General features: G+C 53.0%; 1 protein-coding gene across 1 annotated transcript; it reads right to left on the bottom strand.

Moving 5' to 3' along the window:
• Positions 1–2814: 2814 nt before the first annotated feature.
• On the bottom strand, positions 2815–16251 carry HAP1 (huntingtin associated protein 1). Its single transcript, XM_023523931.1, is given in 15 exon segments — positions 2815–5259; positions 5262–5376; positions 6656–6856; positions 7114–7171; positions 7173–7186; positions 7576–7706; positions 9040–9106; positions 9181–9261; positions 9478–9645; positions 9755–9904; positions 10244–10304; positions 10371–10641; positions 11422–11575; positions 11577–11940; positions 16139–16251. Coding segments are annotated over 15 exon segments (2319 nt in total). The 3' UTR covers positions 2815–4888.
• Positions 16252–18871: the final 2620 nt, after the last annotated feature.

The following is an 18871-nucleotide window of genomic DNA, read 5'->3' as shown; positions in this document are numbered from 1 at the left end:
AGTTAGGTGGGCCAAGTTTAAGAGGGACGTGGAGTATTCAAGATTGGGCCTGAGGAAGGTGAGGGGGCACAAAGTTACTCAGTCACCCACACGCCCAGGTACCTACGTCTATTACACCAGTGCCTCCTCTCTGCTCACCCCCATGGCCTCATTACAGGTTCTCTATGGTCAGCTCACAGAGAAGGAAGGACCCAGGCCTGGTTCACAAATGTGCAGGCCTAACACGTCGGTAAAAACTGAAAATGGACTGCTGCCACACTATGGCCCACTCAGGAGTGACCCCAAAAGGCAGTGGTGAGGGGCAATCCTTCTGGTGGGTGGAATTTCAGGTAGGAGACCTGGTCATCAACTTGGCATGGAGGGAGAAGGAGCCTGGGGGAACTATATGCTCAGATTTCTGGACAGTGACAGAGGGTTCACCTGGTTGGTCAGGCGACTTGCAGGAACAAAACGAGAAAATCAGAGACAGAGACCTCTGGGAAGAGGCAAGCAGATGGCTCTGTGGAGGAGGAACAAAGTGAGTGGCTTGAGACCCACCTGAGAGCAGCCACTTGAACAACTAAGTTGTTCATCCAGTGGCGGTCAGCCAGATGCAGTCTTCGGCCACTGCACACTTACACTACGGGCTCACAAATACAGCGACGATGGCGGCAGAGACAGACGTTATGCCTGGGCCCGACAGCCAATCTAGCTGCTACCTCTGCTGAATAGCTGATTCATCGGCAGCAGAGACTAACTCTGAGCTCTTGATGATGGACTGTGCCTCCAGGAGACCAACAAGCTACTTGTTTCTAAATTGATTACACTCTAGAAGAGGTGTTGAGCCATCCTTGTGGGGACCGATATATATCCTAAGTATGAGTTTACTTTCCTGCCCACATGCCTCTGCCAGCACTACAGGACTACAGAGCATCTAAGAACTTACAGCGTATGACTTGCCATCACAGGATCCCATAACACGTGACCTCAGACAAGGGACCTGCTTTATAGTGAAGGAGGTGCAGCAATGAGCACATGACCTTGGGATCCGCTTGTCCTACCACATACCACATCACTACAGGCTGAGAGAATGCTGGAATTAAAGGTGAGGCTAACTTGAGGATGTGCCCTGGGGTTGGAATGCAGTATGTACTTTGAACCAATGGTTATTATACGGTGCTGTGTCCCCAGTTGCAGGAACACATGGGTCCAGGAACCAAGGCATAGAGTGGAAGTGGCCCCTATCGCCATCACTGCCAGGGGCCAACCTCAGAATCTGTGTTTCCTGTCCTCTTAATTCTAAATATTTCTGGACTAAAAATCCTCGTTCTTGGGGGAGGACACCTCCACCAGAGAATACTGTAAAGATTCCCCTAAATCCTAAAGGTACGGCTGCTGCCCGGCCATTTTTGGCTCTTCGTGCCATTAGACCAGCAGTCAAAGAAAGGTCAATTACTATGAGAGGTTATTGACTCTGATTAGCTTGAGGGCTAGGCTCACCACCTCACAATAGCGCAGGAAGGAGTACACAGGATTGGAGGATTGCTGGGGTGCCTCTTGGGACTTCCTGCCTGGTGATAACCATAAACAGGAAGTTGCAGCAACAATGGCCTGAAAAGGGATTGGTGACCAAGGTTTTAAACCTTTTAGGAGTGAAGGTCTGGGTTACTTCACCAGGAAAGCAACACAAACCAGCTAGCCAAGGATGAGGGGAATAGAGGGTGGGTGGTAGAGAACGGAGGTGAGAAATAGCACTTAGGGTGTTAGGACCACTTGCAGCAGTGGAAACCACAGCTTATACCACACGCCCTCCAGGTGTACTTTTTTTTTTTAAGATACTGTGACCAGCCACCATCTTAAAGAAGCAATGCCAGGCCAGAGTGAACTCCACACGGAGCTTAAGTGTTTCTGAGTGGTATGAGGTATGGACTGTAGCAGACACCGTGGTGTCCTGCTGGTGTCCCTGGCACTCACCATTCTCGTAAATGCCGATTGTGTTCCACTACAAGCAGTTACTCTCTGCCTGGGGACTTTCCCTCAGCTCCGAGCATGGGGAGACCAGGGCACCAATGAGTTAATGCCCCCGGAACAGCCCTCAGCCAACGATGAATGAAAGCTGGAGGATGCTTGCTCCAGCTTCCTCACCATTTGGGTGGGATCACTGAGATGGGTTCTATATCTGTGTGTTTCCAACTTTAATATGCATGTCCATTGCCTGGGGGCCTTGTTAACCTGCAGACTTTGACTCTGTAGGTCTAGGGTGGGACCTGAGAGTCTACATTTCTGATAAACTCCCAGCAGATGTCAATGACGCTGGTCCATGGACCATACTTTGAATTGCAAAGGGCTATACTTCCTCCCAGAGTTCCACAGTAAGACTGTGCCTTAGTTGCCTAAAACTCCCTTTCATTAGCTTCTTTCTGTTCTCAAGTCTCCACTTGTTTTCAAACCCTCTTCCGGGTCTCCTTTTAGGGGACTTCTACTTAAGACAATGGGTGACTCTCACTCCGGCTTCGCTCTTCGTACCAAGCACTGCATGAGAGACCCTGGAGCAGAAAGGATCAGGGAGGGAGCCCGTGCAAGCATGAGTGCCCGAGGTCTTGGGTTCAAATCCCAGCTCCGTGACCTGCTGTTAGATCCGTGGGAGGGACACTTAACCTGCCTGGACCTGTTTCATCATCTGACAACCATTTATCAGATCACCCACCACCCCACGAGGATTGTTGATATGATTAAATAATGTATTTAATCAAAGTCCTTGGCACATCATTCAATACTGGAGCCCTTCTTCCCCCCACAACTTCATCTACCAAAGCACATGCGCACGCACACGTGGGCGCGCACACACGCGCACACACACATATGCATGTACACACACTCCCTGAGAAAGATGGCTGGAGGATGGCCAAGTAGAGCACAGGTTGTTTATTTCCTGCAATGACAAGTGCACAGGATGACAAGCAACAGGACAGTGAGAAGCATGGTGGGAGCAGAGCAGTAGCAGTGGGGGTCACAGGCCCCTGGTTCCAGATGTTTATGAGTGAAGAATGAGAGATCGGGAAGAAGGAAACAAGGAGCACTAAGGAGAGGACAGTGGGAGGGAGTGACTGGGCCTGAGGCGGGAGCCTGGACCCTCACAGGCCAAGGAAGGGGAGGGGGAGGCACACCGCCCACCACAGGGCAGAGAGACTCCTCACATAGAAACGCTTCCAGTTATAAACAGTAATTAGGGACTGAGAAGAAAGGGCCAAGAATGGGGGTCCCCAAAAATCACAAGGACTCAGGAGCCACCTTTAATTTGGAGGTCAAGGGGTAAGGGTATGGTTTTAGAAGGGTACTCAGAACAACTTCCTGCTCCAAGGGCCAATGCCCCTCCCCCAGCTCAGAGCTGGGTCTGGTAGCTGACAGGCCTCACTCTGGGCTTCTTCAGTCCCTGGGGCCACTATGGGATGCAGGCCCAGCAGCCACAGCTTTTGCTCTAGCTGCAGGAGGAGGGCCAGGCTTCCTTCAGCCTGTCCCAGAAGAGGGTCAAGGCTTGGGCCCTCAAACACCAGCCCAGGTTCATCAGGACAGAGGATGGGCTGGTGACAGACAGGGGGTCCCACTTCTGAGGATGGAAAGGGGGGTCCTGGGGCAGGGGAGTGGGACTTGGCCAGGCAGCAAAAAGAGGGGCCTCAGGCTTTCTGTGGGGCCTCTGCAGGCTGCTGGGAATCAGCAAAGCCTGGAAGAGAAGTGGGTAGATGTGAACTGGGGGGCCTAAGGGCCACAGGCTTGGCCTAGGCAGCAGGCATCGGCGGGGGCCTGGTCAGCCTTATCAGGAAGAGACGGCTGCCATTGATAGCTATGAAGGTTGCCCACTGCTTGGCCATAGAGGTCACCATTCAGTTTACAATCTACATAGCCTTCCAAGGTGACCCTGATGAGGCCACCCAGTGATGCCGAAAGGGCCATCTGAGTGAGGACAGGCCAGATATAATGGTGAGGCTGCCAACAGGTTATAAACTTCATGGCTGACCTAGCAGGCCAGGCAGGGCCCAGGACATGGTCAGAAGAGAGGGATGGGCCAGGGAAGTCATTATTTATGGCATAATGGTGACGAGACCAGGCTCAGATCCACTCTAGCTGTGAGACTCTGAAGGAGTTACTTTCTCTCTCTGAACCTCAGTTCCTTCACCAAATAAATGACGATAATATCTACCCACAGGGGTGAGAGGATTAAAGGAGATAACACGCATAAGTAAATCATCTTCGATACCTCTGTGAGTTCCCTGAAGGCAGGGCTCACAAGGCCTAGCACATAGCCTGCACTTGGCAAGTGCAGGTCACCAACTTTTGGGATTTCTAACTGGGGAGAGGAGACCCTGATCTATCCACCCCTACCCTGCAGGAGACCCTAGCCCACCTTCAGATTCACACAGGGGGACTGGTCCAACTATGGCCCTTGCTGGCAGAGGCCTTTGTCCCAGCAGCCTAGTGGCCCCAGAAAGCCCTTCTTCCTTCCAGCCATGGGAGGGTAGTTGGCCCTGTCTTCCTCCTTCGAAAGTCCTGGGTCAGCACCCTGGGCAGCTGCTCCATGATCCTGCTCCCCCATGTTTGTTTCGACCTGTTGCTGCCATTGCTGCAGGGTTGGGGAGCCTTGGGGATGGGGAGACAGGGGTGAGGGACAGGGGAAGGGGGTGGGCAGAGACAGGAAGCTGAGGTGCAGTGGGGGCTGCATTCCCCGCCCTGACTCCCAGCCCAGAAAAGGTGGTGGAGATCTGGGATCCTATGCAAATTCCATGTAAATGAGCAGTTTCTGCTGAGCCAACCTGACTTGTTGATGCAAAGTCCATACAAATTGGCCCACACTGGGTCGGAGCCAGGCCCGGGTAAGGGAGGGAGCAGAGGGGAGCTCATGGACCCTCACTTTTCATTGGTTTGATGATCTGTAGCTTCTCCCGCTGGCCAGAGGGAGGCCCACATGGGAGCACTCACCTTTCTGGAGCATCTTCTGCCTCAGCTGCTACCTGCAATGGGTGTCCTGCCAGTTGGCCAGCTGCTGGAGGACATATTTCATGTCCAGGCGCGAGGGGCCCAAGCCGCGGGCCTCCAGGGCTGAGGCCACCACATTCCTCCGCGTTGCCTCATCCAGTTCTGCCTCCGCCTCCTCCCAGGCCTCAGCCTCCTCCAACGCCAGCTCTGCCTCTTCCGTCTCCCCCTCCTCAGCTGGCACCACCTCTTCTGTGGACCCCAGCTCCTCCTCAGGCACTAACTCCTCCGCAGGCATGAAATCCTCGCTGGCATCGACTTCTCCTCAGCCTCGAACCCCTGCTCCTCCTCTGGCTCTTCACTATAGTGCAAGAGAGGCAGGGAAGTCTTTCCCTGACTCTGCAACCAGCCCGAGCCAGAGTCCCCAACCTCCCCACTCACCCGCCCCCCCCCACCCCCTCATCTCCAGCCCCGGGGGCTGAGGAGCAATCCTATCTTCTGCCCAGTCTACACACGGACACAGAACTACAACACAGTTCTGTCCCAGCCAATGGGAGTGGGGCAAGGTGGGCAGAGCTGGGTATCAGCCTCAAGGCTTCAAACACCTGGCTCGTGCCTCTGGTAGGAAGGAGGAAGAATGGTGCCCAGCACTGCGTAGGCTCCGCCTTCCCCTAGCACCCCTCCTGCTACTCAGCATAGACCAAAAGGAATAATATTGCCTCTGCCCCCTCCATTATTTAACCCTCCCAACCGAGCCCACAGCTGCTTGCCATAGAAACAAACCCATTTTAGTTAAGGCTCAGACAGGTCAAATGACTTGCCCAAGAACGCATAGCCAATAAAGGGAGCACGCTAGGACTCAGTCCCAGGTGTTCTCAGCTCTCAGGCCACTGCCCATTTGCCTCTCAGCTCCTGGTCAGGTGAAGGGAAGGCTCCAGTCTCCACTTTGGAGCTGCCTTAAATCAGATGGCCGCCTATCAGCTAGATTTGAAGGAAAAAGAGGCAGCTCCTTCCCATAACAACTTCTGCCCAACAGAGAGTGTGGCCTTCTCCACAGCTGTAGGGTCACAGAACCAGCTTCAGGTGGCTGCCTGGCTGCGGAAAGGTGTGGGAAGGTGATGGCCGGCTTACCTCAGGGAAGGAATTAATTTCATAATTCCTTCAACAGAGAGAAGGGCTATCACTATGCCAAGGCAATGGAAGCTGAAACTGCAAAGTCCCTGGGAACCCATCTTGCAAAAAAAATTCCAGGGAGAAATGAGGGACCCAGACCCAGGTGGATAGAGAAAAGGGGAGTGAGTGGGAGGGGCCGCACGGTTAAGAAGGTGGGAGCAGTTAAGAAGGTGGGAGCGGGGAGGCAGGAGGAGGGGAACTGCCGTGAAGGAAGGTTGAAGCAAGAGGGCGAACCTCTCCCACTACAGGAAAGGCAAGAGCGTGGGTGGCAAGGGCCTGGGGGCCGGCAGCGCACCTTCCCATAAAAAACACAGCGTCTGAGATAATCCTCCTCATAGACGTTCTGAGCTCCTCAGCCAGGGACTCCTGGAAACCGGATGAGCCTCTTAGGGCAGGAGGTGGGACATTACCACAGGATCCCCACTGAACCCTTCCCCCTTTCCAGGCACAGAAAGGGACTGAGAATGGAAATCGGCCAGCAGGGCGGAGACACAGGGGACACGGGTAAGAAAGGCTGCGGGCAGGGGGTCCTCACCAGAGGTACGATGTGTGTATAGTGGCAGACACAGCCTGTGGACACTGGGGCTTGCTGGTGGAGGGTCTTCGCATCCTCCTGGGCCTCGCTCAGCATGTCTCCACACTTCATGTACTTCTTCCACAGGTCCTGCAGCTCAGAACTCCCCACAGGTTCTGTGGGGATCCAGGTGTACCGGGCCGAGCATGCCTTGCCCACTCTCTCCCCCAGGGGGCCAGGAAGCCGGGCTAAGAGGCAAGAGGCCCAGACTCTAGACCCACATGACATGCAGGGTGACCCCAGGTAGGTCCTTGGACTCCACTCAGACCCCAACTGAACTGCCATCTGCAGGCCCTGCGCCAGACACTGAGAGCACAGGGAGGGACAGACCCATCCCTGCTACAAGGAGCTTGTCCTCAAGGGAGAGTCAGGGACAGGGGCTCTCAAAGACAGGGGCAGGAGCCCAGGGGGAGCCTCACTTCATCCTGGAGCTGCATCTGGATTTCCTTCTCTGAAGCCAGCTGCTGCTGCGACTTCTGTCTCAGCCCCATACTGAAAGGACCCAAGATGGGTGAGCCCCAGGCAAAGCCTCTCCACTCCCACACACCCCCTGCTTCTGGCAAGTGTTCCCAGGCCCATCAGTGAGTCTCTGGCAGCCGTTTAAATAGGAAGTCACATTGAATAGGCCAAATAGGGGTGTGTGTGTGGCGGGGTCATATGACCTGGTTCCTAGAACACCTTGGTCCCTTTCTTGGGATGAAGGGACAAGATGTGGGGAGCTCTCTGAGGTCTCCTCCAACTCCGACTCTGACTTGGACAGGATCTTTGGGCCTGGCTGAGCTGAGAGCTACAGGAGGTAGGGGCAGGAAAAAGATGCCTTGGGTCCCACGGGGCCATGACAGGAGGAGTGAGCCCCACATACCCCCCGCCCCCCAACGCACCAACTGGCAGCACCGCTGCAGCTTCGTGACCTGGGTCCGCAGCTGGGAGACCTCCTTCTGCTGCTGCTCAGAGTTCTCCATTCTGAGCACTGGCACCTCCAACAGCTCAGCCATCTGCTGGCTGGCCTCCGCTAAGGAGGAGTGGGAAGAGAAGGTCCGCCCTGGCTCCCCTGGCCTTCGGGGACCACCAGTTCCGGCCCTCCCGGAGGCCTCTGTCCATCCCTACCCCCGGATCCCGCAGGGTACCCGAGGGTCCTCTGGGATAGCATTCCTAACTCAAGTCTTCTTTTCAATACACCTTTATTGACTGACATGGAGCAGGGCACTGGGTGGACAGTCAACGAAATCCGATCCCGGCCCATACTGAGCTCAGGTCTAGCGGGGAGGCTGACGGGAAAAGAAATCACAATGGCAGGTATCGCAGGCTGTGATGAAGCAGGTGTAAAGAACGCAGGAGGGGGTCGCAGCTGTGGCACCCAGCCCAGCCTTGCGAGGTCTGCGAGGCAAAGACCCCCCTGGGGCAAATGGGGCTCAGCCAGGCAGTAGGGAAGACAAGGCCCAGGCAAGGTGTGGAGAGACTCAGGGACCAACATATGACACTGGGGCAGGGAGTGGCTGAGGCAGTGAGCAGGGCCCAGGTCACAAAATGGGTTAGGAGTCTGGGCTGTATTCTTTGCCCAATGGTAAGGTATTTGGGGGGTTTTAGGCAAAGGAGTCACGGTCAAATTTGGTTTTAGAAAACTCATTTGGGCTGTATGCAGAAGGGCCTGGATTGGAGGCAGGGAGACCAGTTAAGAGGTGGCCTGGGCTAGAGGCAGCCAGGGTAGGGAGGAAGAAAGAGACTTAAGCCTTTCCTAGGAGGGAGAAGCAACAGAATGTGACAAGTGGCTCCTACTCCAGGGTCTGGGGACCGGTGGGGCCATTCAGGGAGCTGGGGAAGCCAGGGGGAAGAAAGGCCAGGTTCGAGATGAGAACAGCTGTTGCCTTCTTGAGTCTGCATCTCACCAGCCAGACTTGAGTTCTTCAGGGACGAACACCGTCCCCCACTCATCTTCATAAACGTGCAGTACCAGGCAAAGCCACTGCCTAATGTGCAACTCTGAACTGCCCCAGCCTCAGTACCTTGGGGAGCCTAGTCTCCAGAAGCTTACAGCTCCCTCTCTTCCTCACTTTTAGGCTCCTCCCTCCCCTTGCCCCAAATAACAAAAGGAGACTGACTTAGAGGAAACCCACAGCCTCTGTATAGCTCTTTACAGTTTGTACAAGGCATTTCCTCAGCTGTAACCCCTGGAGAGGTCAGCAGGGCTGAGATTATTAATCCTCATTCTAAAGATGAAGGTTCAAAGAGGTCAAGGAACTTGTCTGAGCTCACAGAGCTAGAGAGTACCAGAGCTGGGGCTTGAACTCAGACCTCCAAACTCAGTCCCGAGTTCTTTCTTCTGCTCCTTGGGACAGTTCCCCAACCCTAAGCTACAACTTCATGTACAATGAGCATCTGCTCCTCTTCCTCAAGTGCATCAAGGAGAGGGGCCTGGAGGAGGGTGAGAGGAAGGAGCAGGAGCGTCAACACCCACTGCGCGCAGGCCTCCCCTCCCCCATCCTCACCTCCTCTCTCAGCTGCTCCTTCTCCTCCTCCAGCAGCCTCAGCTGCTCCTGCAGCTGAGGGCAGTGGTGAAGCGGCTCCGACTCTGGTAGAAGGGTCCTAGGGAGGGAGTAATGGGAGTCAGTGTTGCGCAGGTCGGGGGGGGGCACCCAGCTCCCAGCCCACCCAGGTTGTGTGGTGGTCTCAATTAGCCCAGCAACCCTGCTGGCAGGTACACTAACCATCCCTCCATGCACCAGTTTGCAAACAAGGAAGCTGAGGCTCCGTGAAGAGGCTACCCAGGTACAAAGGCAGGACACTTACAGCTCGGGGGCTTCACAGGGATGATCACGATGCCGCTCCTCCTGTACTTCCTGTTCTTCTTCCTCCTCATATTCCTCCCCCTCCTCCTCCTCCTCCTCATCAGAGTCTGAGTAGAGCTGAAGGAGGTCATCCTCCAAGCTCACCTGGTGTCTAAGGTGTAAAATCTGGCAGGGGGAGAGGAGCCCTGGGTCAGGGCAGGCGAGGGTCCTGGCACCAGGGGATGTGGGTGGCCTCAGATGGCACACCGCTTACCCCTCCTCCCTGCCCCGTTACCTCCTCCCTGGCTGAGCCCAGCATGGCCTCCAGCTTGCTGTTCTCCTCTATCAGAACATCATTCTGTTTCACTAGGGACTAGCCAAGGGACCCCCATCCATGGGAAATATATTCTTGGTTTTTGGGGACCTCCCAGACAGGTGGGAGAAGCTAGGGAGGACACGGATCAGAGAGAAGCTCGGCCACTAGGGGAAACCCTCCCCATCCCCTCGTTCTCCAGTGAACTAGACAAGGGTCTGCCTGTTAGTAACTGGACTGCACAGCAGGAGGTGAGCAGCAGGTGAGCCAGTGAAGCTTCATCTGTATTTGCAGCCGCTCCCCAGCGCTAGCATCACTGCCTCAGCTTCACCTCAGATCATCAGGCATTAGATTCTCAAAGGAGCACCGGTCCCTGGTGCCAAGAAGATTGGGGACCGCTGCCCTCCAGGACAGAATTAAAACAGAGGCCTGGCTAAGGCCCTGGCGGCTGCGGTAGAGAAGGCAGCACACCTCCTCTAGCAAGTTTAACATCACTTTGACATTTTCTTGGGTGATCTTCTTGACTGACAGGGGTCACTCAGGACCCCTGCAAGAGAAAGTGGGTCAACCAGGTGGGAAAAAAGGGGGCATGTGCTACCTTGTTTCCTGCCCCATCCCCAGTTCTTCCTCAACAAGGGTCAGCAACGAAAGAGAAAAAGACTGAGCTCCCTTCCTGCCCGCGATATCCTTTTCATACCCCCCAGTACTCAGCACTCCCGTCCCCACTCCAAAGGCACACTGGACTCTTTTTTTCTTTTTCTTTCTTCTTCTTTTTTTTTTTTCATGGAGGGTCCTGAGTGAGGTAAGGAGATCGCAGTCCTCCAGGCTCAGGTGGAAATGGGCTCTCAGGACGCCTGGGTCCCTGGCACCTAGAATGGAGGCAAGCTAAAGGAAGTACAGTCGTAGACTGACTCCTCACCCCCTACCCAGAGGGGAGCCTTGGCTGCTCATTAGAGCCTCATGGGTCATAAAAACAGACGCAGTCACCCCCCGCGCCCCTACCCCCCGCCCCCGCCCCCGCAACCTGTTGCGCATGGAGCAGAAAGGGAAAGAGACTTCTCCCGCATTGGGGTAGGAGCACCTGAGTATCTAGACCCAATGCAAAGATCTCTCACAACCCAGACGAGGATGCAAGAGAAGAGAAGGGGCAGATTCTGCCTGAGGCCCCGCCCACCCCCAGGCTGCGGGGCGGGGGTGGGAGCTGGACTTTGACTCCCTCAGCCAAGAGGTCGGCAAACTCCCCACGCCTTTGGCCCACCACCTTCCGGTCGCTGGCGCTCGCGCCCGGCGCAGGCTCAGAGCGTGCGAGGCTGCGCCCTTCACAGCCCCCGCCCCTCTCCGGGGACTGCGTTGGACCAGGGAGGTGGGCACTGAGAGTGCGCAGATCTCCTGCAGCAACAGGCTCACAAAGTTGGGCGGAGTTGCGCGCGCGCCCCAGGACCCGAACCACCGACGAAAATCAGGGACCGAGAGAAGAGCAGGAGGGGAAGAGGCGACCAGAGAGGCACTGCAGTCAGTGATGTCGCGTGGGTGGGTAGAGGGGTGGGACCGAATGCCAGATGGGGCGGGGTGCCTGGACCCGACGGGGCCCCCTCCTTCCTGCAGCTGCCCTAGCTCCACCCGCTATGGGGTCTCGGGACCCCGTTTACCTTCCTCCGACTCCCGAATAAAGGCGGCGTGCTCGAGGCCTGACACTCCTGACCGGGGGCCGATGTAGGCAGCCGGCGTTGTCCACATGTCCTCTGCCTCTCCAGTCCCCAGGCCAGTGGCCCGAAGACCAAAAAGTCCTTGAAATATGAAACGGGGTCCACGGCGCATCCGAGCTCCTGGGCGCAGACTGGACATTTCTCTGGACGGCCGAGAATGAGGACGCGCGCTGGGCTCGCGGCCCAGATCCAGCCTGGGAGGCCGGGCGAACTCCGGCTGGGGGTCTCAAGACGGGTGGGGATCTGGATCGGGATCCAGAACCTGCTCCCTGTCCAGCCGTGGGTGCCTGCGCAGGGGAGGGTTCAGGCTCGGTGGAGGACTCTGGAGCGGGACTGGCCGCGGGCGGGGGTGCACAGATGACTGCTGGGGGTTCCCCGGGCCCCTCCTGGTCCCCGGCGCATCCCTGCCCCGGACCCCCTTCGGGCGCATCTTGAGTCCTCAGTCCGCCGAGGTAGCCCAGACTTTATAACCTGCGCCTGGCGGGTCGCCCGCCAGGCCGGACCACGCGCGAGAATGGGCAGCGGAGGAGCAACTAGTGGTGACAGGAACCGAGGACTGCGCAGGGGCGAGTTAATGGAGGAACAGAGTGCAAAAATAAGAGAACAGCAAGAAGAGTCGAGTGGAGGTTCTAGCTGGTTCCGTCGGCTTGGTTCCGAATGTAGAGCTCTCCCCCCCGGCCCCCCGCCCACACACACACATACTCTCCACCTCCAAAGAATGGTTCTGCCCAAAGCCGCTGCTTCTCTGGGACTTGGAGGTCCCTAACTGGGGGCACCCTTCCCCCGCGCCGCCGCCCCGCTCCCGCCCGGGTTTCCGCTGCCTTCCCTGGAGTTGGCCTGGGAGTTAGGGCAGCATTACGGCTTTCCCTGGTGGCTGAGAGATCAACCTAAACTCCAAAACAGTCTCCACGCGCTGCCCAGTCTGGCGCGTCACACGCTGAGCTCACACCCATTGCTCCAATCACTCGACAGCTCTCTTTCTTAGTTAATTTGTCATATCGCCTTTCCTCGAGCTTTCCCTCCAACCTGCTTTCACTTTGCCCACCTCCTTCCACCCTGGCAAACGCCTGTTCTTCCCAGAGACCCCGCTTAGACGTCTCTCCATGAAGACTCCATCCCCCACGGCCCCAGGGCAGTGGTGCAGCCTGGGCCAGATACCTCTGAGCGTCGCCGTAACTCCTGAATGAACTGTGGGTGCCAGTGGCCATTTCTGCGCCTTTGGACTGGAGCAAACCACAAGCCAAAAGAGATGGCTGTGGCACTGATTCTTTTAAAGCCTTGAGATCATTCTTGATGCCCCAATTCCCTTCTCTTCAATATCCAATCAGTCACCAAGTCCTGCTTAATTCACCTCCCAAATATTTTCCCCAACGTGCAGCCTCCTGCCCTTTTGATGTTGAGGCCTCATCCTCTCCTATTGTGATACTCTCATCCCGCACCCTCCATCCCTCTCACTCATACTCCTATCTAGTGTAAGAAATTCCAGGAGCCCCTTCTCCACAGCCACCACTCCAAACCTGAGCCCAGGACAGGGGCCCAAGATGTGCTTCTGGGACAGAGGCTTCTAATGCTGACAGTGTGCTTTGGCGGGGGCCAAGTGTCCATGAAAGAGCATGGAACGAGAAGCACAACCCAAGAAGTTGGATCAGAGTACCCTGTCCACCAGCTCTCCCGTGGAGAAGCATTGTGATAAGAATGTTTCCTTCTATCTGGGTTCATTCATTCATCTGAGAAACATTGATTACCTACTATGTATATACCAGGTACTGTGCTAGACTCCAGGCTAGAGCAGGGAACAAGAGAAACTAGATGCCTACTCTCTGAAGTTTAGAATCTAGAAAGGGGGGAAGATAAACAAGAAAGCAAGAAAGATAATTACAAAGTGTGTTGAGTTCTCAGAAAGAAACAGACAGGGAGCTATGATTGAGAAAAATGGAAAGTGCCTATCTAACGGGGTGGTCTATGTGAGCGGGACGGCAGAAATCATTAATTGCATAGTATTTTGCACCTCAGTCCCCACCCCCCAAAAACTCCCCCCACGCCCCTTCTTCATAGCCCACTCATACCCACCTTTCTCAAATGGCGGCCTCTCTCCTCAGGAGCCAGTTTCTCATTTCTGATTGGTGGGTAACCCTGGAATGAATTTACCTCCCCACCCCCAAGTCCCTCATACCCCCATCAGCCCCATGGGGATTCATCTGCCCATTTATCAAAGGGGCACTCCTTACTAGCTATGTTGTTTTCAAAATATGGGCTTCAAATCCAGCCCCCTCGTTGACGGGGAAATAAGAAATGTCCCTCCCTCAAAACTCAGACCCCTCCCAACTCTTGCCCACCTGCCCCCTGCACCCTCTTGGACTCTCCTTTCCTCTCTCATCCAGACCCCAGGGCACTTCTGCCAAGTTATTAAGGACAGTTCAGGCCAGAGGCTCTGGACAAAGAAGTGGGACATCTAAGATCTATGGCCACCCCATGCTTTTCACGTGTTGCCTTTTTTTTTTTTTATGGTGATGATCTTTAGCAATCTGAATATTTGTTGGCTTTATTTCTCTTTCATCTCAGCTCTTCTTGTCCCCCTAAACTATCTTCCAATCATTATTTATTCATTCAACAAACATTTATTAAGCACCTGGTGCCAGGCATTGTGACAGGTGTTGAGGACACATCATTGAAGAAAACAGACAAAGATCTTTGCCCTCGCAGGGCCCACACGCAATGGGAAGCTACAAATAATAAAGAAGGAAATTGCGTACTATATTAGACATGACAAGTGAGTGGCTTAAGAGAAAGCAAAGAAGAGAGACTGAGGTGGTGGGTTAGCTGTAGTTTGCAGGTTTAAATACTAAGGTGGTCAGGAAAGAGCTCACTGAAGAATCACCGAAGTCCAGAGGTGAGGGTGGGAGCAGGGGAGGATATTCACTAAAAGAGGGTGAGAAGCAGCCACGAATGCAGATTCGAGGCAGGAGAAGGTCAGAGTGGCTAAAACAGAATGAGCAACAGGGATTGTAGATGGTGGGGTCAGAAAGGTGGCCACAGAGCTGGGTGGGCCAGATCTTACTTGAGTCAGTGGAGGGCTTTCCATCAGAGGGGTGACGGGGTCTGACTTAAGCTGCAACAGGAAGACTCTGGCTGCTCCGCTGAGAACAGAGACAATAGGGAGTGTCTTACCCATTCAGGAGGGCTTATGACCTAATCACCTCCCAAAGGCCCCACCTCCTAATACCATCACATGTGGGGAGGGGGGTTAGGATTTCAGCATATGAATTTGGGGTGGGGGGAGACACAAACATTTAGCCCATAATAACCCTATCACCTTAAAAAAAAAAAACAGATTTATTGAGCTTTAATCTGCATACTCTAAAATTCACCATTTAAAAGCGTTCAGTTCATAGAGTTGTGCGGCCATCACCGCCGATTTCAAAATGTTTTCATGAAACGCCCTACCCGTTAGTAGTCAAGCCCCAGTCCTTTCTCCCCCAGCCTCTGGTAACCACGCTTCTACTTTCTATTCTCTGGATTTGCCTATTCCAGATATTTCACATAAATGGAATTGTACAACATGTGGCCTTCCGCATCTGGCTTCTTTCATTTAGTATAACTTAGCATTTTCCAAGGTTCAGCCATGTTGTAGCGTGTATCAGTACTTTATTCCTTTTTTTTTCTTTTTTAAACAGCCTTATTGAGGTACAGTTGGCATTTATAATATGTAACTGTAATTTTAATGTTGAAAGTATATAATTTGATAAATTTTGATGTACATATGTACCCATGAAATCGTCATCACAATCAAGATAATGAGCATTGTCATCACTCCCATATGTTATTCTTTTTTAAAATAGAGTTTATGTTTTAGAGCAGTTTAGGTTCATAGTAAAATTTGGCAGAAAGTGGCGAGTTCCCATACACTCCCCACTTCCCCCCACCACAACCTACCCCACTATCAATATATCCCATGCCAGAGTGGTGCATGTGAACCTACACTGACACTCCATTTTCACCCTAAATCCATAGTTACATCCCATGAGTTTTCACAAATGTATAGTGACATGTGTCCAGCATTATCGTATCATGCAAAACAGCTTCACTGCCCTAAAGATTCAGTGTTCCGCCTATTCATCCCTCCCTCTTCCCAACCCCTCACAACCACTGATCTGTTTACTGTCTCATAGTTTTGCCATTTTCAGAGTGTCATATAGTTCGAATCATATAATATGTAGCCTTTTCAGGTTGTCTTCTTTCACTTGGTAATGTGCACTTAAGATTCCTCCATGTCTTTGCTTGATAGTTCATTTCCTTCTGGCACTGAATAATAGTCCATCATCTGGATGGACCATGCTTTATTAATCTATTCACCTACTGATGTCCTTACGTTCTTGAAAACAGCCCTTATTTATTAGAAATAGATATTGAACTTTTTGTATGTGAAGTGATGTCTGGGATTCGCTTCAAAATAACGCAGGAGAGGGAAGCAAGTGGGGATATAGATGAAACAAAGTTGGCCATGAGTTCGTAACTGTTGAAAGTGTAGGGCAGATACAGAGGCATCATAATACTGTTCTATTTCTCTTGTGTTTTTTTCAAGTTTTCCATAATAAAAAGTTATTTTTAAAGTAATATCACAGAGACACACATTACTTCCAGATGACTCCCCATCCTTTACAAGAAGGGCTGAAAATCGGTCATCAGCATCTCCTCAGTCTTACTGTCATCGTGGCCAACAAGAGTCCATCTTTTTGGCACCACATTTGAAGTCTTCTCGTTTGGGGCTCCCATCTCGCCCCTCTGCCCCTCTGCCCCTCTGCCATCCCCTCCACTCCAGCCACACAGGACTACTCTCCACTCTTGGAACATGTCATGCTTTCATTCATTCATAAAGCAGCAGTTCTGCTGAGTGGCTCCCCACTAGCTTCTAGCTTCCAGGACAGTTTCACTGTGTCTTGGCCAGCTCTGCAGTTCCAACACCAAGCACAGAATGGGACAAACAGCAGGGGGCCATTCAATTCCTGCTGAATATATATTTGCTGAATTGAATTTTGCTTGCTCATGAGAAAGCAGTCTTGAGACCCCTGGGAAGTTTGGGGTAAACAATAAGAAAATAGGATGGAAAAGACAGAGATGAGGGGGATCCTCCTTGCTCCCACTTAATGGCACCATCTAGGTCCAGGCACCGGTGCCCAACAACTCCAGCTATAGCCACCAGAGGGCAGTGCCAGCCCACATACCACCACCTCCCAGCTCCCTCATCCGCTGGGTTGGTCACTTCACAGAAGAGACAGAGTGAGCATAGTGACCTATTTCACAGATGGAGAAACAAAGGCTTAGACTCCCGATCACTCCTTGAGTAAGCATTCTGGCCCAGCTGATGGATCTCTGACAGCCCAGGGCTGCCCAGAAGACCCAGCTGGCACCTCTCCAGTGGTGTCCTTCAGTCTTATTCCCCTCTGGGTCTTGCTGCTACTGCTCTGACCCAAGAGGTCAGCAGCGTAGAGACCCTAGGCCTCCTGCTCTCCTTCCCAATGCATACCCTCTGATCTCTGCTGGACCAAAGAGAAGACAGGAGGAAGCACAGGATTCACTCGTCTGTGAAGCCAGGCACACCCCCCATCAGAGCCAAACACTTGGGGGACAGTCACTCTGATGCCCAGCCTTGGGGAGTACACACTGGGCTCAGGTCACACACACACACACACACAGACCCAAACTCCCACAAGTCTGATCTTGGGAAAAGTTACCTGGGACAGGATACCCCACGGCAAGAGCCCCTGAGGGTCAGTGCCAGCGATCCGGGCAGGGCCAAGCACCAGTACTATTTTCTGCATCAAAATGCAAAGTAGGACAGAAGAGGGGTACCCTGGACGGGAGCCAGGTGAGACTCCCCGTCCCCACCCCCACTCCTGCTTTTCTCCTGCAGGCTTCGGGGGAGCCCTCCTCTTTCTCCCAGCTCCATGGGAAGCTGCTGGGTGTGGAGCAAGGGGACCCACGGCATCCACTGTGAGGGAGGGCAGGGCAATCAGCTCTGCCCAGCCTGTGGGACAGGAAATGATAGTGAGCCTGGGATGATATTCTTTGGCCCTTGGGCATTCTGAGCTACCTCCAGGCTCAGGAAGAGGACTGACTCCCTGGCTTCAGTCCCCAGAGTCAGTAGTTCCTTTATCCAGGCTCTGAGACCATCCCGGGGTAATTTATGAAGTTGGAGTGCAGGGAGGGAGGGAGAAACACACATTCACTGAGCCCTGACTAGGGCTTTGTATATGTTTTGTTTTATTATCACTGCAAGGATTTTACAGATGAGAAACAGACCCAGAGAGGTCGAGTGACTTTTTCAAGGCCACACAGCCAGGAAGTATCAGGGAGATAGAATCGCAGAGTTTGTCTTACCAAGAGCCCATGTGCTGTCCACTGCCCCACACTCCTTCCTCCCAGATCAGGGAGGGGGCTTGGGAATCTGCACCCTCCCCGACCCTGGGGCTGGCTATGCTCATCGGACTTCCTTCCGTATAACAGTAGTTATAGGCCCGCTGCTAGACTTTATAACGTAATGTATTAACAAGGACACTCATATATTACCATATCACACATTTTAAAATGCCTCGATCACTATATTTCAGTGACGTAATAGGTTTATATTATATATATGATAGGGTTTGTTTGGTTTTTTTACTGTCGTATATGTTTTATCTCAGGCATTTAAAAACATTATTTTAAAAAGGGGCCCATAGACCTCCCCAGACTTCCAAAGGTGCCTATAGCACAAAAATGGTTAAAGACCTCTGGGTTAGAGAAACAAATGTACTCAAGCATTTATGGGTGACATGGCAAGAGGTCTGATTTTTCTTAACACGACTTAACAAAAGGAAGGTGGCAGACAGAACAAGGAGGGCAGACGGTTAATGAGTATCTTAATGAGCATCGAACCGGGCGATAGGTGCAGAGGAATGTCTTTGATCTCCTCACTGCTTTTTTGTATGTTCGCACACTTTCCAGTAGAGAGTCCTTATAGATGTGTTTAAACATTTGCACGTGACAATATTCTTTAAATGTAGGTAAACAAAAGGTTATAAATCACCTGTAATTCTGTGGCCACACAGAATAACCACTAACATATATGTTAAATTTTGTTTTGTTTTGTTTTTTTGTGTGTCAGTCTTTCCGTGTTGATAAATGGATTTCTCTTCTCATTTTAATGCCTCCCAGTAAGTATGTAAATAAGTAAATAAATAAACAATGCTTTTGCTGATCTTGACTTAGAGACCATGAAAGGGGGCTGGGTCCCAAAGACACCTTCCTCCGGATAGCCTTGGATTCTTGTCTGGGGTTTCACTTGTCTACTTCCTCTTCTCTCTTTTAGCAGCAGAGGCGTCCACCCCTCAGGAAGCCAGAATCCCAAATAGCC

Source organism: Pteropus vampyrus, unplaced genomic scaffold (assembly GCF_000151845.1).
Source record: "Pteropus vampyrus isolate Shadow unplaced genomic scaffold, Pvam_2.0 Scaffold432, whole genome shotgun sequence".
In the NCBI taxonomy this organism is placed as follows: Eukaryota; Metazoa; Chordata; class Mammalia; order Chiroptera; family Pteropodidae; genus Pteropus; species Pteropus vampyrus.
The sequence above is the reverse complement of the archived record's forward strand: the minus strand, read 5'-3'. Positions and strand labels throughout refer to the sequence as shown.